This window comes from Delphinapterus leucas, chromosome 2 (assembly GCF_059928025.1).
Source record: "Delphinapterus leucas isolate spDelLeu-1000000601 "Yukka" chromosome 2, BTC_Dleu_Yukka2, whole genome shotgun sequence".
Lineage (NCBI taxonomy): Eukaryota > Metazoa > Chordata > Mammalia > Artiodactyla > Monodontidae > Delphinapterus > Delphinapterus leucas.
Genome location: NC_143130.1, coordinates 158,362,196 through 158,387,836, shown reverse-complemented (window position 1 = coordinate 158,387,836; position 25,641 = coordinate 158,362,196). Strand labels below are relative to the sequence as shown.

The window sequence follows — 25,641 nt, the reverse complement described above, 5'->3', positions numbered from 1 at the left end:
TTATTCTAAGAAACAGTCCTGAAAAGACTGGAAAACCAGATAGATATTTCCTCTCTGATCTTCCAAACAGGTGTGCAACTTCTGCAATGGGCTTTGCTGGCTGTGCTGGAAGGCGTGGCAATTGAGTGCAGGCAACTGGGCTTCACTTCCTCACCCCAGGCCCCCCATGCGCTCCACTCTTCCACACACATCACAACCAGCCTGACCTCTCTGCTTCCTCGTCTAGTCACCTCAAGACTCTGGTCACAGGGCCTCCCTGGTGGCGCAGTGGTTGAAAGTCCGCCTGCCGATGCAGGGGACACAGGTTCGTGCCCCGGTCCGGGAAGATCCCACATGCCGCGGAGCGGCGGGGCCCGTGAGCCATGGCCACTGAGCCTGCGCGTCTGGAGCCTGTGCTCCATAACGGGAGAGGCCACAACAGTGAGAGGCCTGTGTACCGCAAAAAAAAAAAAAAAAAAAAAAAAAAAGACTCTGGTCACATTCCCCTTTCTCCATTAAATCTTCTTGAAACCTTTCTAGTCTTCACTCTATTATTAAGTTCAGTACTGAATTTAAGCATTTCTCATGTCACTCAATGTGGGTATACCTGTGTTAGTTTCTTACTAGATTTTAAGTTTTTCCAGTAGACCGTAAATCCCTTGAGGATACTGACATGCCATTGTTTTGCAGTTACCTTAGAGCTTTGCATATAGCCAGAGCTCAACAGTAAATGTGGATTGTTTCTCTACCTTGGAGAATAGAAGTCACAGCTTATACTCTTTAAGTACCTCCCACAGTATACCAGGCAGGATACTGAGATTTCCTTGTCTTTACATATTTTAGAGTTAATGTACATTACAGGATGGGTAGCAGCATCTGCGGTCTCTGCTTATAACGTACCAGGAGCACCTCCAAACACTTGCCCTTCCCCAACTGTGACAACCCAAAATGTTTTCAGACATTGCCAAAAGTCCTCTTGGGGTGGGAATGGGGTGGTCATAAATCATCCCTGATTGAGAACCACTAAATATATTACATATACAGCCATAAGAGAGGTACTAGCTATAAAGAGTATATTAGTATATTGTAAACTTTCTGGATCTCTGTGGCTTAGAGAGAGGTTATCAATAAAAGTGTAGCACAATCAGGGCCCAAGTTCATTCTCAAAAATGGGCCCTTCAGAGCCATCTTTTTTTTTTTTTTGCGGTACGCAGGCCTCTCACCGCTGTGGCCTCTCCCGCTGTGGCCTCTCCCGCTGCGGAGCACAGGCTCTGGACGCGCAGGCTCAGCGGCCATGGCTCATGGGCCCAGCCGCTCCGTGGCATGTGGGATCTTCCCGGACCGGGGCACAAACCCATGTCCCCTGCATCGGCAGGCGGGCTCTCAACCACTGCGCCACCAGGGAAGCCCCAGAGCCATCTTTTAAGCAGACTGTTTTAGCCAACTTATCTCTGAGGATGGGGTAAGGACTGGGTCACACGTGCGTGTCAGTGCTCCCTATGTAAACCTGAGCAGGCTAAGTGACATCTGTAAAGAGGTGTGGGAGAAGCAGATCACTTTCTTTTAACTCTTGAACATGGCAGCCATCTGACAAAGTAGAGAAAAGTGCTTTACTGAAAGAATATTCCTCCTTCGCTGAGCCTGGGAGATCTAGCTTGGAGTACAATTTCATAGAAATCTGAACTCGGAGCCAAAAGAAAGTAGAAGCGAGTTAAGTCTATTAAAAGGCAACCGAGAGGGCCTGGTCTGCACTAAATTCGTGTGCCAGAGACCAGCATCGAGGCACCACTCGCCCTGTCAGGTCTACTAACTGATGTCGTGTGGCAAGCTCCTGAAAGGGGAAAGGAAAGTGTGGTTCTCCGTCTCAGAGATTCATTGGTGAACCAGTAAAGAGACAAAAATGAGTACAAACTTCCTGAAAAGGTAACAATTAATTCTGAAGATGGCAATTTATCACAGTGTTGCAAAGGGACATGGGGACCCTGGGGTGTGCTTTCAGGTGGCGATTCATTGCTGCATCTGAAATTTCATTTGTCTCCTTTAGACACACATACACAAAAGAGTGAGAATGGAGACTTGGAAAAGGAGAGAACAAAGAGGAAGGAGGAATGAGAATCCTGCCCAGGTTATTAATGGAGTGGACTCGAATTTCATTAGTCTTAACATTCTGCTCTTGGCATGAGCGACTGATCATCTGAGATGCTACAATGCACCCAACAATTAGGGCAAACTCTAGACAAGAGGGGCTGGTCATGTGTCTCAAGGTTAAGCAGCTGGCCTGTGGGCAAGCTCCAGAGAGGGAGATGGCAAGTGTAAAAGGAACAGTTTGTTTTTGGTCTCTCTCTTCCTCATTCCTCCTTATACTCCCATTGTAGTCCCTTTGTCCTCATTTCCATCTCTCTTCAATCAAGCTCCCAGAATTCACAAAGCATCCAGTTGTAAAAATGAAGATCCATATTTACCTATAAAGGTAGGATATTTTCAAGTGTTACCTCAAGGCTACTACGTTGATATATTTCTCTCTGATATGTGCTCATATATATCCCAGGTCTCCCAGTTTCTTGCTGTTCCTCCTAGATTGCAGTATCTTCCCAATGTGGTGGACATGGGTGGATGGTATAATACACAGAAATAACTCTGAATAAAACTCATTCAAGACCATGGTTACCAGAGACAGCCAAGTGCATTCCTTCCTTTCAATACTTCAAGAGAACAGAAATGATATTAAGTGATGATCTTTTATATCCCAGGTATTTTGTTACATTCTACCCATCCATCCATACATACATTGTTCTTTTATTTTAAAAAATGTTGAATGCCTGCCAAGTGGCACGCACTAATCTACGTACTTGCCCAAATGAAGCCTAAAGTGTATTAAGAGAGGCAGATATGAAAAGACAATTACAATATAGTAGAATTAGTAGTTAGGATAATGATAAGCTCCATTACTATGGAAACACAAGAGAAAGGCACCTGGATCCCAGGTAAGATATTCCAAAAGAGGTAAAATCTGGGCTGGGTGTTTTGGGAAGGATATGAGCTAGCCAGAAGAAAAAGAATGAGAGATTGGGTTCTCAACAGAGAGACCAGCATGTTTATGGCATAAAAAAGGAAAGTTCATTTGGGAATTCATGCTGACAAGCAAGTCAGCATGGCTAGAGCATTACGTGAGAGGAGTGGGGTAACATGAGTTGGAACTAGAAAGAAAGCGGATGCTGGCATGAAGTATGCTGTCCTAAGAAGATCAGATTTTATCCTGAAGGCAATGGGATCCTTTGGAGGTTTTAAGTTAGGAGATGGCTTAGGCAGATATACATTGCAAAAAGTCACCCTGACTGCATTGTGTAAACTAATGAAGATGGGCAAGACTGGTGTCCAGGAAACCAGTTATGAAACTACTAAAGTAAACAAGACAATGGCAGTGATGATGGAGAGGAGAGGTGGACTTAGTTGTTACTAAATAGGTAAAAGGAGATTTCAAGGTGACTTGTGTAAACCTCACATCAGTCCTGTTACATGGCTATTAATACCCATTTTATGGATGAGCCTTGGCAAGGTTAAGTAACTTGCTTAAGGTTCTACAATAATAAACCAGTGGGATGTCATAAAATCTTCAATGTCTAACTCCAGTGACCTTTTTATTCTCATTGAGCTGAGCATGATTTATCTCTCTATGGATTTCTTATAATGTGTTAAATCCTAGGGATTAAAAATGAGTAAGAAGTGCTTCCTGGCAACAAGTTGCTCAGAATCGAGTAAACTATTAGCAACTTCATGCTACCCTACCCTGTTTCCTTGTCTCTTGCTTTAATCTAAGCAGTAGGTTCTGGGATAGCTCTTTTACAATCTTTTAATTCTCACAGTCAAGAAAAGAATCCAGATGTTGAATTTACAATTTTCCTTCCCTGATTTCATTCCATTACTTAAGTAATCCCTTGCTCTCCTTGTGGCCAGCCACTTACAAATATCTATAGTCCGTAATGTCATTTCCTCTGACTTGTCGTTTAGCCAAACTATACATATTCATCTCCTTTAAACCTTCATAAGTCTTTCCTTCAATTCCCCTAATCAATCCTCTTGCCTCTACCTGGTCTACCTCCAATTTGTCTACATCTTGAAAGATCCTATGGAAGCAAAAGATACGGTGCTCTTATTAATAATTCTGCTTATACATCACACATTTTCACCATTTTAAAGTCCCTTTTTATTACTTGGGAAATTTTGCATGAAAATAACATTATATCTCTTGAGAAGCCTGTCTACTCCAACTATTCATTTCTCCACGGAGACTCACACACCACCCACCTTTTCTATCCCAAAGCATAATGATGTCGAAAGAGAAGGAATGGTAAGCATGATTAACATACTACTAGGCAGTAACGATCGGTTTCTGGAATTAGTTGAGTAGTAAGATTTTTTTGTTGTTCTTCTAAGGTTGCAGGAGGATGTACGAAGAATAAAAATAAAATTTATCTGCAACATGTTTCTAAATGGAATGCATTTATTACATTCTTATAGGGCTTATTTGCAGCTCTTTAAAAATAATTGACTATCTAATTAGAGAGATAGATTACACTGGTATAGAACACATATACAGATAACTACTGCTTTTTATAGCCTCCACTATCACAGATATAGAAACATACAGAGTGAAACTCACTCAGTATCTTAACTCTTAAATTTTCTCTATCTACATACACTGTCCAAAACAGAACTTCAAATGAAAGCTCCCAACGTTTACCATTTATTTAAATGTAATTCTCTGATTCTCTACAGACAGAAATTTCCCATTGTACACACACACACACACACACACACACACACACAAAGCGATCACCATTCTGAAGAATTTCTCTCTAGTTGGTTGAAATGCTCTGAACACTGAGAAGAATATAATGGGTTTAATTTTCTTTATCTTTAGGCATATGCATATCTGCTTGAAGTACCTCAATGAGAAGGAATGCTTGGAAATGGACTAGGACCCTAATTGCGAAGTCATTATGGACTCACACAGCAGCACAGATGGGTCCTCTAGAGGCTCTGGTATTAAACAGAGAGCCCGACCACTGCTTGGCTTGAAATGTGACTAAGGTCCTTAAATGCTCTACCTCAGTCTTCCTGTCTGAGAAATGTGAAGAGGTATAAAATATGCACAGAAGTTCACTGCACTTGTGGAGGCACTGAGAAAAGGACACCAACCTGAGCTCAGCAGAGTGAGACATGGTGGCAGAGCAGGTAGGTAACTCACCAAGCAGGAAATATTTGAACTGAGCCTTGAGGGGTTATTACTTTTCTAGGCAGAGCGAGTGGGTAAAAGAGCTAAACCAATACAACAAGTCCCCTACATACGAACCTTCAAGTTGTGAACTTTCAAAGATTCAAATACACGTTCCATCAACTTCAGGTGTGAGTGAAACTGCAGCTTGCCCTCCGTCTTCTGTTGCTGACGATCCTTCAGCTCTACCACCTCCCGCCTCCTCTCCCTCCTCCCGTCAGTAACTCTTCTTGCCTGTTCACTCAGTGCCAGCCCCCGTACGCCAGCTGTTGTACTGCACTACTGTACTTTTCAAGGTGCTGGACTGTAAGATTAAAAAGGTTTTCTTTATTTTTTGTTTGTTTTTTATGTATTATTTGTGTGAAAAGTATTATAAACCTATTACAGTACAGTACTGTATAGCCAATTGTGTTAGTTGGGTACCCAGGCTAACTTTGTTGGACTTACAAACATGCTCTCGGCATGGAACTTGTTCGTATGTAGGGCATTTACTGTAATGATAATAATAGCTAACATTTACTGAGTACTTACTATGTGCCAGGCACTAGTCTAAGAATATGAAATATATGAATGCATTTTCTCTTCAACAGCCCTATGGAAATGTTGATATTTTTATTACCTTTATCTTATAGATGAAGAAGCATGCTCTTGTGCATGTTATATGTTCCCAGGTGGAAAGAACAACATTTTAAAAATTATATCAGGGTGTGACTAGAATGTTGGGTGCATGTGAGAAATATCTGTAGATGAGGAAATAAAGAAGGACAGGGGTGGGAACCTGTAGGGCCTTGTAAGTATGATTCTACATGAAGGGTGAGATCATAGCTGGAATTTGTTTCACTGTGCTTTTGTCCACAATAAATATGTATAACTTGTTTAGAAAGAAAAATTGTTGAGAGTATAATACTCATGAAATCTGAGTATAAAGGAAAGAGAGTGTCCTCATCGAGGGACAGTAGGTAGCTGATGGAAAGGGTAGGAAGCAGGTTGTTGTTTTGATTTTGCTTTTAAGAAGGAAAAGCCCTGGATATATCATAGGCTGAAGAGATTATATTAGTGGCACCACAGGAAAATGAAGGCAATGAATGATGTCAAAAAGCTTGGGAAGGGCTTCCCTGGTGGCGCAGTGGTTGACAGTCCACCTGCCGATGCAGGGGATGTGGGTTCGTGCCCCGGTCTGGGAAGATCCCACATGCCGTGGAGCGGCTGGGCCCGTGAGCCGTGGCCCATGGCTGCTGAGCCTGCGCGTCCGGAGCCTGTGCTCTGCAACGGGAGAGGCCACGACAGTGAGAGGCCCACGTACCGCCAAAAAAAAAAAAAAAAAAAGCTTGGGAAGAGTCTAGGGTGGAAGGATGATGAGAACAAGATTTTGAGCAGAGGGATGAAGGGCTTCTCCTAAGGTGAGCACAGAAGCTTGTAAACTTAGAGGGAGAGGAATTTGAAGACACTCATGACTGATGAACATTTTCTTCCAAAAGAAAGTAGCATTTGAAACTCAGTGGTGCAGAAGTGAAGAAGGGAACTGAGTTGGGAGGTTGAAAGGATGCTAATCAAGAGTTATAGGCAAGGGGGCTGCTGAGCAAGAAAAGGAAAGCCTTCTAAAGCAGGTTGAAGGCACCCTTCCCGTTGGGTAGAGGGGAGAAACCATTTGGAATGATCTAGAATGAATAGAACAGAGAAAGAAGGGAGTTGAGGACCATAATGAAATGCAATTTATAGATTAATGGAAACTTGATGAAGCAGGAAAGCAACTGGATTTAAGTATGAGAACTGAGATAGTAGGGTTTAAGGTTTCAGCGAGCTAGCCGTTCAGAGTAATGCAAAGACATAGCGTGAGGCCATCAAGCCAGGTTGTTGTGTAGGGAGGGTCTAGTTGCTATCCTAGTAAAGCCACTATCATCTCTTACCTGAACTGATGCAGTAGTCACATAACAGGTATCTATGACTCATCTCTCACTCTTCACAATCTTTTCTAACATGGCAGCCTGAGCGATCTTTAAAAAGCACACATCACATCATGTCACTCTACTGCTTAGGAGATTCTAATAGTTTGACATTGAACTTCAGTAAAATCCCATCTCTTTTCCATGTCCTAAGGGGCCCTGAATCATTGAGCTCCTGTTCACCCCTCAGACCTCACCTCATACCAGATTTCCTCTGGCTCCAGCTGCATTACCTTCTTTCAAACTCCCTCAGCATGTTTCAACCTAGAGCCTTCACATTGACCATCTCCTCTGCCACAAATGTTCCTCCCCCAGATTTTACATGCTTGTCACTGAAGTCTCAGCTTAAATGTTCCCTCCTTAGAGAGACTGTCTTTAAAATACTCATCCACCGCTCACCCTGTGACACCTCCCTGCTTTATTTTCTTGAGGGCATTTGTCAGCACATACTATATCCTCTCCCGGATTTATTTATTGGCAGTCTCCACCCTTGCCCCTAGAACGTATGTTCCATAAGAACTAGTATCACAATTACAATTATCTGTTTTGTTTTTGTCAGGGTCCAGAAAAGTGCTTGGTCCATGTTAGTAATTACCCAGCCTTCCCCACTCATGTTTGTTGAATGAGTGAGCTGAGAGGCTGGAGACCTTGAAGGATGGTCCACTCTTTGGAATTCTGAGACACACCCTTCATTTTAGAGGCAAAGGTTTAATTGTTTTAAGAGGCTATGATTCCAAGGTAAGGAGGATTAGGAAATTGTATCAATGAGCCATCATGAGAAAACAAAACCAAGATAAGAAAGGGTAGTACAGTAGCCTGGGCACCTTAAACCTGGTGATGAGCCATCATAATTATTCTTCCAGAAAGTCCACGGAGCAATATTTGCAGGAGCAGTATCACTGAGACACATTTACAATTTAAAGTGCAAACATTTTCCCTACTACTAATTAAACTGCATTGCTTTTTATCTGACTTGCCAAAAGATAAAGTGCAGAATAATAAAATAAAAGCCTGGACTCTCCACCAAGTCTCTCGCTGATCTCTTTTCCTGAAGCTGTCTGGGTGATCTTACTACAAATGTAGTTTTAAGCTCAGAAGACATATTGATATTTGAGTCTGGAAAAGAAGTCTGAAAGAACTAACATGTAGCTGAAGGGCCAACACTATTTTTAAGTTGGCTGGGCTATGTTGCTGTTCTGTTAGTGACAGTGGCGGGGACACTTCCATCAAAAAGGCAGAAAGGTAAGTGCTCTTTCTGGAGTCAGCACAGGAGTCAAAGCCATGTGTACTTCTGAGGATAAGAACCGGGGGTCTTTCTAAGAAAAAGACTGGATAGCTAATAGACATCCTTTGCCAGTTCAAATACTTCTTCAAAGCAGTAGTCCTGTTACCAAGAGAAGACTCCACTGACATCCACTAGTTGGTGAAACCTACACCCAGGGAAATAATATGCCATCACTCCACACCACGAAGAATCTTCTAAGAAAGTCTTGTCTTTTGAATGATCTAAAACAGCATTTAAATGCAACACAGGAAACTGAACGCTCCATGCCATTAAAGAAGGAAGGAATCATCTGGGTAAAAAACTAAAACAAGCTAAATTTGGAGGCAAGGACTGTGAAAACCATTATTCACTCAGGTTTGGGTGGAGATGCCTGCTATTATTACTAATAATCAGAACAATGATAATAAATGAATTTAATCCTAAAGCAGGAAGCATAATTGACAGCACAGGCATGATGTCCTATAATCACCCAAGCCTCAGCTGTGCCTAGGCAGTTAAGAGTGGGAAGAACTAGGGAAAAGAATTACAATTAAAAAGAAATTGACATATATGAATTGAATCGGGCACATTATCTCCAGCTTCTGGTTCAGACTTTTTATTACGAAATTAAATAGAGAGGGTAATCAGACTGCAGGAAAACTTTCACTGAACTCCACAGTTTCCACCAAGCAAAAAAGAAAATTAAGGCAAAGCATGAGAAAATAGGAAGAAGAATTAGACGTTTTCAAATAACTGATTTCTGGTAACTAGTGCTCTATTAAAGAAACAAGCGAGTGAAATACAGGATGGCTATAAAGTATGGAAACCTAGAAACATATACATACTAAATGGTTTCTTGATATTACAATACATGACAGGCTCTGTGTCAGGACATTCCTGACAATTATATGGCGGGTTCAATGTGTATGGTCACTCATTAGCAAACATAGTTCAATGTATTGCACAAAATTGTGATAAACACAGTGTATTCATGCATTTCTCTCAAGCCTCACATATATGTCTGTGAGGCTTTGCCCTAAATTATTTGTATCTCTGATTTTCACTGAGGAAGACTGTGCCTTTGGTACACCATGGATCCAGTAATCTAGAGGGTTCAGAACAGGAGACCATGGAGCCCATTCAACATGGCCGTACCATTGAATCCAGCTTTGGAAACTCATTCAAACCAGTCCCACATCACTCTGTCATAGTAATGGGATGATGCTTCATCCCGTTGGATACCTTATGAGTGGCCTTCTGGGGGCCCTTCAAGTGTGGGCATTAACTGGCCACTTAACATGGTCAAATCTGGTATGTTTCCAGACTTTAGAGCGAAACTGTAGACCAAAGACTGAGAAACATGATACAGTATGCTCCCTACAGCAAGGCCTTAGCACAGGCTGTTCCCTTGGCTTAGCTTACCTAATTTCTCATCCTGAACAGTGCAGCTCCTACACTGTGCCCTCAAGAAAATCTTCCCAGATCAGAACGTTAGCTCAAATCTCTTTCTGCTTTCTTAGCAGCTTGTTCTCCATTGAATTCATCGTGCGATTAAATAATTACTTGAGAAATTAGTTTGTCTTATGCCTTCTTCCCATGATGTAAGCTCTGTGACAGGTAGCATATATCTGTCTTATTCACCCTTCTATCTCCATCAAGATCCTTCCATGCAGTAGGCAGTAGCCACTAACTATTGAGCAATTAATCTTCCTCTTTTAATTCCCTAACACCATCTTGAATTCAAATTAAATGCTGAAAAAAAAAAAAAAGATTACAAAGACCCCCTTTGCAAATGCTGGCTCTGCCTTGCAAGAAAACCCAAAATAAGGTTCGCCAGAATCTCTATAATCCTTTAAAGGAAAAATAACTTCCACCCACCACCTGAGTCTCTCTCTCCTCAGGGAGTATTGGGGAAGCTGGGAGATCTGACTGAGGCCTTGTTCAATTGTCAAATCATTCCCTTGGCTTCATTTACTGAGCTCTTTAGGACACAACATGATTTAACAGCGCCAGACATGACAAAGCCATCTCTGATATTTTCTAACATTATCGCCTTTCATTGTACATTGCAAAGGAAAATGTCTCTTGAATTTAAAAAGGATGCTGAGATGAGAAAAATGTTTACAACAGAAGAAAGAAGAATACAAAAATACCTAATATGATGAGGAAAAACCCCAGAAGAACGTAGAATTTACTGAAAATGAGGGGGAGAGAGGAAACATAAACACACCTTAATTTCCCTCTTATCAATGACTTGATTGGCACTGTTTTCTGTGATTTATATTTACCTCTAGTTATTATTATGCATGTTGCTGAGTGCAACATAACAAAAATAAGTTGCCTAGACATTCACCCCAAATCCCCCAAATTGAAAAGCCATGAATTTCCTGGCAGCTATTAGAGTCAAAAGGACATTTTATAGATGCTCTTTGTACGGCTGTATGGTGCTCTCAGTGTGGCTTTGGAAGTGGAGTTTGCTATTTATCTCCTTTCTTCTTCAAATATTTTGATCTACTTCAGAGCCTCTAGTAATCTTTGTTTTCTGGTTAGCAATGTGGATAGAAATGAGTCCCCACAGAAGCAGCCTTGCGATCATCCGCATCATCCCACTTAAAATTTCCCCTGAAACCTCCTATTCATGATTTTCTCACCTTGGCCTCCAATCATCTCTCCTCCAATAGCTGCAACCTTTGGTTCATACTCAGTGTAATTACTTAATTAAATCCTGTTTCCAGTGTCTATATCCATATATATCTAACATTAATCCACTGATTTTTTTTTTTTTTAGTGGAGCCCCATTTGTGCTCTTAGAATGTATTATTCCTCTTGAATTGCAGGGAATACGTGCAGTAATTCTTTTTCTACAGCAGCTACATCAACTAGCACATGTAAAGGAAAGGCAATAAATATATTACAGTGATAAAGCTGAAAGAAGCTGAGAGCTCAGTGAACAGACTTCATCACCATACACTGTATGATGGAACTCAATGGCATGCAAATACATTGTCTGACGTTTCATAGCATAAAAATTCCAACTTGACTATTCTAATCCTTGCCCCTCTCGGAAATATAAGCACCTGGTGTGAAGCAAGAGACTGAGCTATGCTCATTTTTGGATGCAAAATATTCAAAGCGCTTATGTGTATTATTTAATTCATATGCTGAGATGGCTAGAGAATAAGTATTAGGGAAAAGAAGACAAAATAGAGGTCCCTAAGGAAAGCTTTGTCTCAGTATACAGAAAGAGTTGGCAGTACAATAATTCTCACTGAAATTTTGCATTGATAGTAAGTTTGGGTATAATATATACCTATTAAAAATGTATATATACCTATTAAAAATACAGCAGCTAGCACACCTAGCAGCTGAAGTAATGATGCCTCTGCTCTGGAGTAATGGGAGTTTGTGTCCTATGTGAAGTTTTAAGCTATGTAGATGCATTATTTAGAGAAAAATTAAATTAAAACATCAAGTTAATATATGCTTATTGTTTATTTTATTTATTTACTTTTTGGCTTCACTGTGTGGCTTGCAGGATCTTAGTTCCCTGACCAGAGATGGAACCTGGGCCCTGGCAGTGAAAGCACTGAGTCCTAACCACTGGACTGCCAGGGAATTCCCAATGCTTATTGTTTAAATTACAAAGGGTGGGCAAGCAATCTGCCCCTGGACAGACAACTTTGACTGATGGAACTAGGTTGGCCCATCTCTAAAGCTCCACTAGTTGTATGGGGCTCAATAATTAGACAATCCCTGAGATTCTCTGAGTATAAACATTCCATGAAACTATAATCTCAAACTAATAAACAAAATATTTGCAATAATTATTGTAAACTGAGTCCTTGAGACTAAAATATGTTTCAGATGCAATAACTTTATTTTAACATGGCTTATTGTCGCCATCTTTGTCAGTCAAAAAAGACATTATTTACATTTGAAACTTGTTTTTGGGGAGTAGAAATTAAAGACCTTATTCTTTGTTATTCTTCAATTGAGTTGACCTGTATAAACAGAGATGATTGCTGCCTCTGCAAGTATAATAGCAGATCAGCGTGCTACAGTTTCTGTAGAAAACTGACGTAAAAATGAGTCTGCTCAGACTGAGAAAATATTTAAGAGCCCTCCCAGACTGTGTGTTCCTTTTAGGCAGAGGTATATTTATTTCATTCTTTGTTTCCCCAAAGCCTGGCACTCGTGAGGTGCCCAATATTTGTGTCGTAGAATATATGCCCCATAAGGAAAGAGGTTTTTTTTTTTTTGGTCTGTTTCGTATATTTCTATAGCTCAAATGCCTAGAATGGTGTGTGGCCCACACTAGGCACTCCATTCACTAAAATATTTGTTAATTGAATACAGATCTGACTAAAACTGATGTTACATGTGGGTACCACAGCTATAAATTCCATATCCTCATAAACTCAACTTTGGAAAGACAGCATTTTCTAAATCAGATCATAGTACTCTGTCTCGGTTAATGAATCTGCCATTTTATCAGTAGACACATGTGTTGTAATAGTGCTTTTATTATGGTACCATTTTCCCACCAAGGACCACTGCTGTGTAGTCCTCCTAAATGACAGAGCCAGAAATTAACTTAGCAATCACCCTTTCTTTGAATGAGAAACAGGACAGAATCAGATACTGTGGCTTATACAATACATACATAGAATTATTTTTCAAAAAGAGCCTTTTCAGAAACTTGAAATCAACCAGGATATGGAAGCGATTATATTATGGGAGTTGCAAAGCAATGAAATTATTCTGTCCAGTCTTTTGCATAAGTGGTCAGGAATAACATTTGCATACGTTATATCATATTGATTCTTGCAGACAGAGACTCGATAAAGACAAAAGAACACATGCAAAAATAAATGCCTAGGGGGGGAAAAACCCAGAAGACACAGATGGAGGCATCTATCATATTTGGCTTTAAAACGAAAACAACAAAAATAATAGAATAAACAAACAAAACCAAAAATAATGACAACAACCACAAAACCTGATTCAGGTCAGTTCTCTTTAGTAAAAAGTGTCTATTTCTATCTTTGTCCTTGCTCAGTTCTCCCTCGTGAAATCCACTTTCAAATGTCATCCCCTCCCCCTTGCTAATAGATCAAGCATTCTCTAACAGGATAGATACGGCAGTAAGGAACTAATAATGATAATAATAATAATAATGAGAAATGGCCTCAGAGATATCTTTCATGTGTCTTCCCCTCTCCTCGTCTTTCTTCAGTGGAACGGCTTCCCAGCCAGTGGGGCATTAATCAACAGCGCAGCGGCTACGAGATAAAGGCTGGGTGGAATTTCATTGTGCATTATAGTGTGAGTTGTGGGTGCATGAATATGCGTCTCTCTCAGTATCTGGGAGGAGGACGTGAAGAGGCAGAGGAGGAAAATCTGTCATTTTATATATTTCTACCGCTCAAGATGGTCAGGACTGGTTTCCCATTGTTACCGTGGATTAAAATCATTCAAGTCCTTCTGCTTTCACTGGAGGTCACCACTCGGAAAGGGGGATAAATACTGTGACAAGTTAAATTCTACCTACTTATTTTTCCCCATCTGCCTCGGGGGTATGTGGCAGAGGAAGGGACAGGAGGAGGGGCCAGTGGAACCTGGAGCAGGACTGTCTGATGGGATAAATTTTTCTTTGTTAATCAGTTCTTTCACTTACATAATGCTTTGGGTTAACAAGATTTCCTGTTTTGAAGAGCCTTGAATTAAGTTTGGGGAGACGGTTTAGAAGAGGTAGGTAAACAGGTGCTACGCTACTCAGCAAGGAACTATAAATATCTACTAGATCCTTGCTCCAGAGAGCGAGATCCACATACTGCAGCCTGACATCATCCGGGAATTAGCCAGAAATGTGTGATCTTAGCCCCACCCAGAACTGACTCAGAATCTGTGCTTTAATCAGATCGCCCAGGTGATGTGTATACACTAACAGTTTCGGAAGCACTGTTCTAGCTAACACATGCAAACACGTGAGCATCCTCTCTCTGTCTCTGTCTCTCTGTCTCTCTGTCTCTCTCTCTCTTTCTCTCTCTCTCTCTCTCTCTCTCTCTCTCTCTCTCTCACACACACACACACACACAATCAGATCAAATGAGAGATAGAAGAAGCCACATTATGTACATGTAAATTATGTACAAATTTCCATCAAGTAATTCTCTCGGTGACTGCTAGCCACCACAGATATGCTGTGCATTTATCTCCCCCAGACATCTCATCCCTGGATGATGAAAAAAACCAAGGAGAACTTTACATTCTCCATTTAGCTAACAGAACTAGCTCTCTAGACAACTCAAGGCATTAATTAGGTTTCAAGAGGCAGGGCTGTCATAACAGCCTCAGTGTGTTTCTAATTTTTACAATCATTCAAACATGCACCAGAAAGGTATGAAAGCACATCCCATCCCTCCTACTGCCTTGTCAAAGGCAGAATGGAAATATCCATCTTGAAGCGTGGCTAGCAATGATTGCTGCTTAAAGTCATTTCCCTGTCACATATAAATAGAAAGAAAGAGATGCATTTTCAGAAAAAAAGAAATTTCTTGGACCTTGGCTTAAACTGGAATCATTGATTCTTTTGACAACTCAAGAGACATTTATTAACTACTTCATCTTCCACATAGGGGTGGTCATTGTGGAACTCCTTCTGAGAGCTTTCAGCAAAGAGGGGGGATACAAAAATAAATCATTACTTGTATTATAATTTTAATTAGATTAAATATATTTTATTCACTTCTCTCAACCTTAGCCATCCAATCCATGAAATGGACAGATAATTCTTACAGCAACACGATTACGGAGTATTTTCGCTTGCTCTCTCCTTTCCTCTCTTCAACTTTTCTTCCCCTTCCACCCTCTAATTCATTTATCCATCCATTCAACTGTCACTGTATGTGCAAGGCACCACGTTAGCTACTGTGAGAAAAATGAAGAAATTGGAGACAGTGTGAATCTACCCTTATACTTGTTAGATGAGGAAAGAGTGGAGATCCAAGGAAGCTAATTGCCACATCATAGGCCAAATGGTTAATTGAAGAATAAAAAACAAAATTTAGATGCTAAAGAGACCTGGATTGGAATCCCATTTAAAATAACAACAACAACAATCTTTTATCGAGTTGCACCAATTTAAGCCCTTGACTTACATTATTGTAACCTATCCATGGAGTTGATGTCATAATCTCCATATTTTGGTGGTGAAACTAAGCTCCAAGAAGCAACTTAACCAAAATCCCACAGCTGACAAATGAAGGTCCACCTCGAGTCATGGTTTTAACCATTTTATTTACAAATGAGGTCTTCTGACCCTCGTTTCTGTGCTCTCTTTCCTTCATAACACGCTGCTTCCACACGGCTGTCTTGAATAACATTTCTCCCTCCTCGGCTTCCTCCCTCTGTGGATAAGCATTCATTCACTTAATGCAGTTTTCTTTTCTTCAACAAACATTGATCGAGCCCCACTTTGTGGCCGGCACTATGCCAGGCCCTGAATGTTGAGTGAGGAGCTACATAGACATTACTCCTTCTCTCAATCTAGTAGCTTCTCATAGTGTCTTCCAAAATCTTCTTTTCAAAAGGTCATGAACTATGGAGCCAGATAAGTCATACGGTCACGACCAGGAATGAATGGGTTCATGTAACATACTCAGCCATTAGAGAAAAACAAAAAAAGGAACCTGAAGCAGATAGAAGACTCTCACCAACCCACTTACACATGCACAACCAGGTAAATGAGCCCCAAGTTAATTTTCTATCCATACCAATAGAATAGGATAGAAACAGTGGTCCATTAAAATAATTTTTACTTGCCTATATTTAAAGGTAGGTTTCAGGAGAATTAAGAATTAATTAATTATCTAATTAAGAATTAAATAATTTGGGAAAGGAATATGGTGAAGAAATTAGAGAGGGAAAGCGGTGATATTACACTATTTCCAAAGGTGCTTTGAAAACTCTAAGTGCTAGAAGCTGCTTTTGCTATTAGGATGACAAATAAGTTCTAAGGAAAGAATTTAAGACCAGAAGTCAAGAAGAACAGCCTCGCACACCAGATATAAGGAGATATCTCTGGACTCCTTATTCTTAAGGCAAGGAGTCCAGAGCAGCAAAACCACTGTGGAGGGAATTCCTTGGTGGTCCAGTGGTTAGGACTTCGCACTTTCACTGCCGAGGGCATGGGTTCAATCCTGCAAGCCATGAAGCACAGCCAAAAAAAAAAAAAGAAAAAAAACCCACAACAAACCACTGCAGATAACTCACCAGAAAGTGGGCCTCCACGGGGTGGGGGAGGGGAGCAGGAGAGGGACAGTGCTTGGAAGTGAGGGTCAGTCTGTATTACAAGCAAGTGCACTCCCTGAGAAGGTGCTGGCGGACTGTTGGCCATTCATTTGTTTCAGGCAATACTGACTGAGGGTTTACTCTGTGCTCTGACAGTGCCTGAAACAAACATCTTGCTATCCTAGGACTCACATTTCACTAAATAGAAACAACAAACAAATAAATATGTGATATAACATCAGGGAGAGATAACTGCTCTGAGAGACAACGAAGCTGAAGGTGACAGAGAGTGCTATTGTACAGGGGATGGTCAAGGAGGGCCACTCTCGAAGGTGCCATATGGGCAAAAATATGGATAGAGTAAGGGAGTGAGTCGTGCAGTAGCTGGAAAGAGCTGCATCAGGCAGAGGAAACGGCAAGTGAAAAGCCACAGATGTGCTTGGTGTGCTCGAGCAGGGCTGGGACTAATGAGGGGGCGCTCATCTACTGTGTAACGTTTAAAGGAATGGCCCCAACTCAGTCATCAAGATAAAGAATACCTTATTGCAATATTTTAAAGTCAACATCAATGCAAAACAAAATCCGTGATAAGCAAAAAAAATCAACATTTTAAAGAGACACAAGATCCCATTCTGCAACTGTACAACCCTCACTCGCCCCTCCCTTATCCTGGCTCCAAGTTCAAGGAAGATCAAGAAGACCTGTGTACCCGGAGCAAGGTGATAGGAAACACGGTCAGAGAGAGAGCAAGTGGGAGACCATACGCCACACGGAAAGGGTTCAGGCTTTATACTTGGCCAGGTAGATTGTTAGGTGATTGGAAAAACCACCCGGAGCTTTAGAAACATTTGGAGACCACGGTGAGTAGCCAAGAGCTGACTGCACTTTCCTCTCAGCTGTTCAGATGGCTCAAAATAAGATCCAGTGCTTTCATATATATGGAATCTAATAAAAAAAAAAAGGGGGGCTTCCCTGGTGGTGCTGTGGTTGAGAGTCCGCCTGCCGATGCAGGGGACACAGGTTTGTGCCCCGGTCCGGGAAGATCCCACATGCCGCGGAGCGGCTGGGCCCGTGAGTCATGGCCGCTGAGCCTGCGCATCCGGAGCCTGTGCTCTGCAACGGGAGGGGCCGCAACAGGGAGAGGCCCGCGTACCGCAAAAAAAAAAAAAATGGTTCTGATGAACCTAGGGGCAGGACACGAATAAAGACGCAGACATAGAGAATGGACTTGAGGACACGGGGAGGCGGAAGGGTAAGCTGGGACGAAGTGAGAGAGTGACATGGACACATATACACTACCAAACGTAAAATAGATAGCTAGTGGGAAACAGCTGCATAGCACAGGGAGATCAGCTCCGTGCTTTGTGACCACCTAGAGGGGTGGGATAGGGAAGGTGTGGGGGAGACACAAGAGGGAGGAGATATCAGGATGTATGTATACATATAGCTGATTCACTTTGTTATAAAGCAGAAACTAACACACCATTGTGAAGCAATTATACTCCAATAAAGATGTTGGGGGGAAAAAAAAGATCCAGTGCTTTATTAGCAATTCTGGTGGGAAATTCTACCCTATAAATATTACAACCTAATTAGAAGGGCATCTCTTCAACTTCTCCTAGCATCTCGCAGACTTCTGCTTGTATGTGATGAGGCCCTTCTCAGAGATCCCTTAAGGGACTTTTTCCAGCTTTGGGAAGTGCTGATCTATGTGTCCTGCCAACACATAAGTCTTTAAGAGGTGGGTAAACCCATCAAGTTCCTTTTTTTCCCATTAGAACTATGGCATTCTGGAGAGAAAAATGTCACTGGAGAGTTCTACCAGGTAATGAGTAAATTAGAGTCCAATTTCCTTCCCCCCAGTTATTCTCTGGGAGGGGAAAAGTAAGTACCTGTGCGAGGGTAAGGAGGAAACAGAAGATATTTCTTGGCTGGCAGCTAAAGTCTAATTAGACTGACAAATCTTCAGTGCCTCCCCCAGTTATGAAGCTTGGCAGGAAAGGAACGAGCCCTGGAGCCACACATTACATAAGGCCTTTAATCAATATTAGTTGAGCCCTGATCCTAAAATAAACTTCCCCTAGAGGCTCTGTTGTCTGGTGGTAAAAGCAAGGGATGGAAAAGTGTGTGGACTCCTAGTCTCACTTCTATCATGCTGGTGGCAGCAGGCAAAAGGTGGAGGGGCCCAGAGGGGATAATTTGGGGGAAAAGTATAACATAACTTACCCCCTGTTATAGCATGGTATTTGGAATAAAGTAGATTAATCTTGTATCCCAATCCAAGACAGTTTGATTATTCAAAGAACCTTGAGAAAATTCAGTGTTCTAGCCAGAATCTCAAAACGCCATGGACAACAACATGCTGTAAATGTGTGTGTCATGTATGTGTTGAACCATATGGAATTGCTTCTGATCTACAAAAATGGCAGTTTCACAAGTTTCACCCTAATAGAACACTTTGCATGTGATAACCACTCAGCTAAGCTAATTCCCACTCCATACATCCCTTCTAATTGATGAGTTCAGGGCTGTGATTCAATCTAGGACCCTCAAAGGAAATCCTGGGTGATCACAGGTTTGTGTGGGTGTAGACAAAATTGTTCTTGTGCTTATCCAGCCATACAGGGAGGCTAAGCTCTGTGAGGATCTGTGAGTCCTGGGAGAGTCTCTTGGGTTGAAGTGGTTTTCCAAATGTCTAGCATTTAGTGCAGACTTGTGGGATAGGGCGTGGCCTAAGTTCTTTCCACATCTGGTTGTATTTATTACTCACAACAAGCCTATGGTAAAGATACTGTTGTGCCCATTTTACAGATAATAGAACTGAGGTTTAGAGGGTCTAATCAATATTCCCGGAGAGATACAGCTAAGTGGCTGGAAGAACCTGGCGTCCAACCCAGAAATTCTGATTCTAAATTTCTCTCTCTTTCCTTCAGCATACTGGGACTGCATCCAGGACAGACAGTGTGAAGGATCAACTTTTTAATCACAAGTTTTGCTTTGTTTTGTTTTCCAATAATCAATATCAAGGCTGAAGTGTGCTTCTGACTGTCCCCAGCCTAAAACTGAAAGCAGACCAGAAGGAGCACTTTCCATATAGGTATTGTTACAAAACCTGAATAATTGTGGCTTCCTTCCATAATTTTTGAAAATGGTTCACATTTGCCCACCAAATTTGTGAGTTTGAGATAAGAATGAAATCTCACAAAGCTCTCAAGTCTTTCACTTCTACTGTTTATTAAGGTAGTTCCAATCCAGGCTGAGCATTGTGATTTTCTGGTAATATTCTTGTGCCGGGCAGCCCTGGCCAATGTCAAGGTGACTTTACCAATGCCCAGTTCAGAACAAGCGGGTCATGATCAGTATTCTGCTAATAGCTTATAAATGATTCCAAATGGTGATTTGCTGAACACAGAACACACTGAGTTCTTTCTTTACTGATAACTTGGTCTGTAGCACTAAGGTAAGAGAATACACATTATTCTTGGAACTATTTTCCTCTTGGCCCTTTCCTCTCTCACAAGAACACTTTGGTCATGGTGGCTGAGAGTTATCCCTAAAAGACTCTTATTCCTCACTTCTGCCTTCCATCCTGAGTGAGGACTAAGGAATTTGAGTGTAGCCTGAGTTGAACTTTTCCACCTTAGAAGCTGACCTACCGGCATCATGATAGTAACCCACCAACACTGGGGTCAGATGTAATGCAATGGATGTGCCTGTACAATCTCTGGGGCATCTCTGGTAGTAAGACCCACAGGCAACCTGATCCAGTTCTCCCCTCTTGGACTTCTCCTGTTTGGGGGCATTTTAGGCCAAGACTCTCAGAATCTGAATCTCTTGTATCTCACAAACCCCCTCTATGCACTCTCTGTTCTAGCTGGACTTGGCGATCTCTCTAGGAATCATCTCTGACTTTGTCAATTTAGCTTTGCACATTCAGCCAACCTGGGGTTTGTTCCTAGCACCATGTATCCAAGTCCCAGTTCCATTCTCACCTCATTCATAAGATCCAGCCATGCCATCCCATACACCACTCCTCACCCCCCAACACACCATCACTTGTAAGTCACTATTTCATACTGATAGCTAATGTCAAGCCCTCTTGTCCACTTTACGCTGTAAGCTCCATGATGGCGAGGAACCTGGATTCCTCTTTCTGTAACACCAAAAATACATGTGGATAGACCCATTTCATAACAGAACATACTCTCCAAGGCTCATAGCACTCCCGGTTGATTTAAAAAATGGAAAAGAAAATTAAAGATGGGTAGTGAGATGTCCATTCCGGAGATCTTACAGACGTTTTATTTGCCAGGACTAATTTCAGCCCCCAAATTCTACTCTGAGCCTCCTTCAAATCCCTATCCCCCAAAACCTCCTAGCCCCACTCTGAACTACAGACACTACAGCCAGTAGAAGCAGCCCCATTTTCTGAGTTAGATCCTTGCTTGAGAGGGTATTGGCTTGCATACCAAACGTTGAGGACAGAATATAATAATAACAAGGTTAAAATATATTTAATTATATTCTTCATGATATACCTCTTGTAAGTATTTGACTTTTATTAACTCAGTTATCCTCACAACAATCTTATAAGGACTAGTAGTACCTTTCCCTCCCTCCAATTTTACAGTGTGGTAGATTTAGGTTGGTTGCAAATTCTTGCTACTCCTCCTATTGAGAAATGAGGTTTATACATCACTCCCTGAAAGTGAGACTTGGAAAACTCTCTCCAGGGGTCCTGAGCCTCTATGAAAGGAGTCCTAGAGACACGGAGAGAGACGTGGACCCAGCTGAGTCCAGTATTTCCAGTTCACCCACCAAGGCACCAGGTGCATGCGTGAAGCCAGACCCTGCAGACCAGAGTAGCCACTGAATGACCTCAGTCAATTCCATGTGAGGCAGAAGAAATGCCTTGCTGAGCCCTGCCCAAATTTCTGACCCATAAAACTTTGAGATCTAATGACATAGTTGTTGTTTGAAGCTACTAAGTTATGGCAGGTTGCTCCATAGCAATAGGTAACTACAACATACACGACTCGCCCAGGGTCACTTAGTTAATACGAAGAGAAACTAGGTTTTAAACCCAGGCAGTCTGACTTCAAGTACATGCATTTAATCATTCTGCTATAGTTTTACCACTGGAAAAAAAATTAAAATTGTCTAAAGCACATTGATCATCTTAGAGAGAAATCCTTCCACAAGCCATGACACTTCTGATTGTTAAACGATGATAAGGTACATAATAAAGCCTATCTTGTTTTCTGATTTATTCAACAAATATTTACTGAGCACCTACTAAGTGCCAGACCTTTATTTGAGAATTATCACTTGTCCACCTGCTTTCTCAACCTTAACTTCCTTTTTTATTCAGGGGGGCATCTAGAGACATCCTTCTTTTTTTTAAAAAAACTATTTTATACTGGAGTATAGCTGAGTAACAATGTTATGATAGTTTCAGGTGCACAGCAAAGGGACTCAGCCATACGTATGCATGTATCCATTCTCCCCCAAACTCCCCTCCTGCTTGGCACTGCAGCTGTGAGTAATTTAACATGGTCCGTGCAATTCACAAGTATTTTGTAACAAACTAGAGTATCAGAAAGATCAAAGCGCCTATTACTTCCAGGAGGCTAGAGCGTTAGAGGGCCATATCAGTTGGCAAACTCTTTGTTCACATTCACACACAGTTAAGAGCATCACTAAAAGCACTTTGCAGTTTTCCTTTGATTTAAAATCAACATTAACCAAGGTCTATCAGAAATGAACTGCTCAAATGATGTTTTCTTACCTTACGCTTAAAGAAATAACCGGTGGACTTTTACTAAACAGATATTTATACTTGTGAATGCACGTGCTTATTTTGTTTCTTCCAGAAGAGTCTACTTTTAGGACAACTCTACTCTAGCAATATTATCAAAGCAAAGGAAGACAGAACAGAGTATCATTTGGGAATGGCTGTAAGATTTCACACATAGGTGAAAACGTGAATGATGGATCTAGTGAACATGAAATCCAGCCTTCTTCCCTTCTTTTTCTTTTTTCTGAAGATTTCCCAGAGATCAAATCTTTATGAGTCCATTTCATTCAAGAAAATTAGGGGCTCACACAGGGCACATAAGAACTCCTGAGACTGACCTTCTTCACCCAGAGTCTTCAGAGTCTGGAAACTGCCTTAAACCTTGGGTAGAATCCAAGGGTAGTTGGGTCCCCGGTCCTAAAACAAGCTTCACATGATCTACAGAATGTATTTAAGACAGGGACAGACTTGGAGACAGGCAGGCTATTTCATTTTTATGGAGCCCAGGGCAAAGTTCTTATGGCTAGTTGGCAGAACAAACAGTTCAAAACCCTTGGCATAGTTATTTCCTTTGGCTAATCTTTACAAAGAATATGGGGCCTTTTTATCTGTCATCCCCATCTAATCCAATTTTGCTAGTCTGTTGGCTTTCCTCCAAGACTACTTTATGTATTTATACACCTTTAAAAACAAAGAGCATCAACAGATTTATAACTCATTTTTATAGCCTTTCCTGTAGAAGCAAAAGGAAAGACATGTAGATGTAATCCAATTATTACTGGACTAAAGAAAAATAAACACACCAGAAAGGAGGCTGTTAGAGAGGGCATCCTCCAGCTGTCTACAGCTGCTGACCTCTAAAATGACAACAGGTTAAATGATGTTTAGAATCATACTCACTTATAAGACTTTTGTAGCTTGTATCCTACTCTGGCTCCCTTAGTTTGTACAAATACTCACCCAATCTGCTCCTATTTATGTATGTGCTGCAGGAAGGAAAGCCCCAGACTGATAATTACCATGGCTTAGTCCCTGAATCCTCATGTAACATTAAATCCTTCTGAGGTCAGTAAAAATTTGGCCTTGCAAAGAACTACAGGACCATCCATTCCCATGAAGAAAAAGCCATATGCTTCTCTGCTTCCCACAGGGTTAGTGGAATGTATTCTGACAGAGACAGAAAAGTCTGCCAAGACCTGTGCAGATAGAACTATCCTTTCACCCACAATAAACAGATATGCTCTAGAGCTATAGAGAGTCATAACAGAAATATATATTGTCTTTTATCTTCTTTTCAGTGAGTATAGTGAAGTGTCAGGAGTTACTGCTTTAATATCAGTAGAGAAAAAGCTATTTTTCGGGAGCATGTGCAAAGGTATACATGTAACAACACGTGCAACTATAAGACTGTCAAGGAACCAGCTTCTTAGTAGCTTTTCTAAAACACATTAAATTGGCCTGATAACATCATCAGTGCATCAGCTTCCAATTGTCCCTGTGGAGTCACATAAGGAATGGTCTGGATATTTCTACTCAAAGAAAAGGGAAAAGGTAGACAACACTTTTACCACTGCCTAACTCTCATAAACTTAATTCAGAGGAATGGGAACACATTGGGGGTTTAAATGATTATTGACTCTAGGTTTATAATGTCCTCTGAAGTCAATGGAAGGGTGATGTCAAAGACTCAACCGAACCCCTGGCTAATGTCTTAAAACTAAGAAACAGAAAGGACAAGTACTGATCTGCTGAATCTTCTGCAGATACTAACTAGACTAGGGGTCATTTTCCCACAAGCAATCGGAATGTCTTATTTTTTGCCAGAGCATTTAAGGCTAAAAATTCGATTAACCTTCTCCCCTCTACTAACTAGATTTATGAGATGCCAAGGAAGTCAGCAAAGCATTAGCTTTAGCTTGGGTATAATTACTTTTAAGTGACAAAACAAAAACGTTAACCACAAAACTAAGGACTTCCTACATAGATAAACTCAGACGTTCAAATTTTCTAATGTAATTAGGACCTTGGTCAATATAATATAAAGGAAACGAAGTGGGCCAAAAATAATAAGTGAATAATCAACACTTATCATATACAAATGCTACATTTTATAAGGATTAATTGAACCTCTAGCTTCATCTGCCCTTGATTTAATGCTACCCACTGGCCTCAAAAATGAACAATTCACGTCCTAGCAAAGCCATCAGGAGGATGCGAATAGAATCGAACTAGGATACAGTCTTTCCTATGATAACAAATTTTCCTTTCCCCCTTTTCCCTTTTGGCTAGTGAAAAGAAAGGTAATAAAATGAGAGGTGGGAGTATTTCATAGTGAAAATTTGCTCATTTTGAATAAGAGCTTTACCATCCTTCCTACAGGCATCCTTCCTACATAGTCATTCAGACACTTTAGCTACGTAGTAACACTGACCATGATAGCAACATCTCAAAGACCAAGATGCGGAGTCAATTAATTGTTGGAGAAAGGCTTACCTGAATGCTGGCTGTAGAGCGATTCTTGCGGGTTGTGGTAGTAGCCATTGTAGTGGTGGTTTCCATGACAGTGGTAGACATTTCTGGTGGCATGGAGGTTGTCTGTGTCGTTCCCAAGATTGATGGGACTTCTCCCACCAGTCGGACACTTCCATTGATTTTAATATTGGGGTTGTTCTCAGCCGCCATGTTCAGTACTTTTAAACCATCATAATAGAGCCCAGAAAGCTGGCCTTGGAAGAGGCGTCCTTTGTCCTTTCCACCGATAGCTATTTGCGCCTGGGTGTTGAAGATGGTTAACTGCCGGCCTAGTGGGTTGGGTGGAGGAAACATCATTATTCCTGTACATTTTCTCTGTTTGCCTTACCTGGTCTGAATGGACCAGACATCAAAACAGGCTTCCTTGAGCAATTGAAAGGAAGAAAACTGGGTAACAAAAATTCAATATAGACATTGGCAAATAACATTTCACTGTTTATCTCTTCCACTGTCTAGCTGAATATCCTAGACAACCTGAATAAAAGAGTCTCTATCTCTTTATTGTGAGGCAGGAGAAATCTTGTTCAATGATGAGCAGTATTATAGTCTTCCTGGTTAT

At 41.2% G+C, this 25,641-nt stretch overlaps 1 protein-coding gene across 1 annotated transcript in view; it reads right to left on the bottom strand.

The window, feature by feature from the left end:
- Nucleotides 1–25,379, bottom strand: part of LOC111176196 (neurexin-3-beta) — a 153,596-nt gene extending 128,217 nt beyond the window's left edge. Inside the window, exon 1 of the mRNA XM_022576408.3 lies at nt 25,044–25,379. Within this exon, the coding sequence (XP_022432116.2) occupies nt 25,044–25,379 (336 nt within the window). The remainder of the gene's footprint in view (nt 1–25,043) is intronic.
- Between the last annotated feature and the right edge of the window lie 262 nt (nt 25,380–25,641).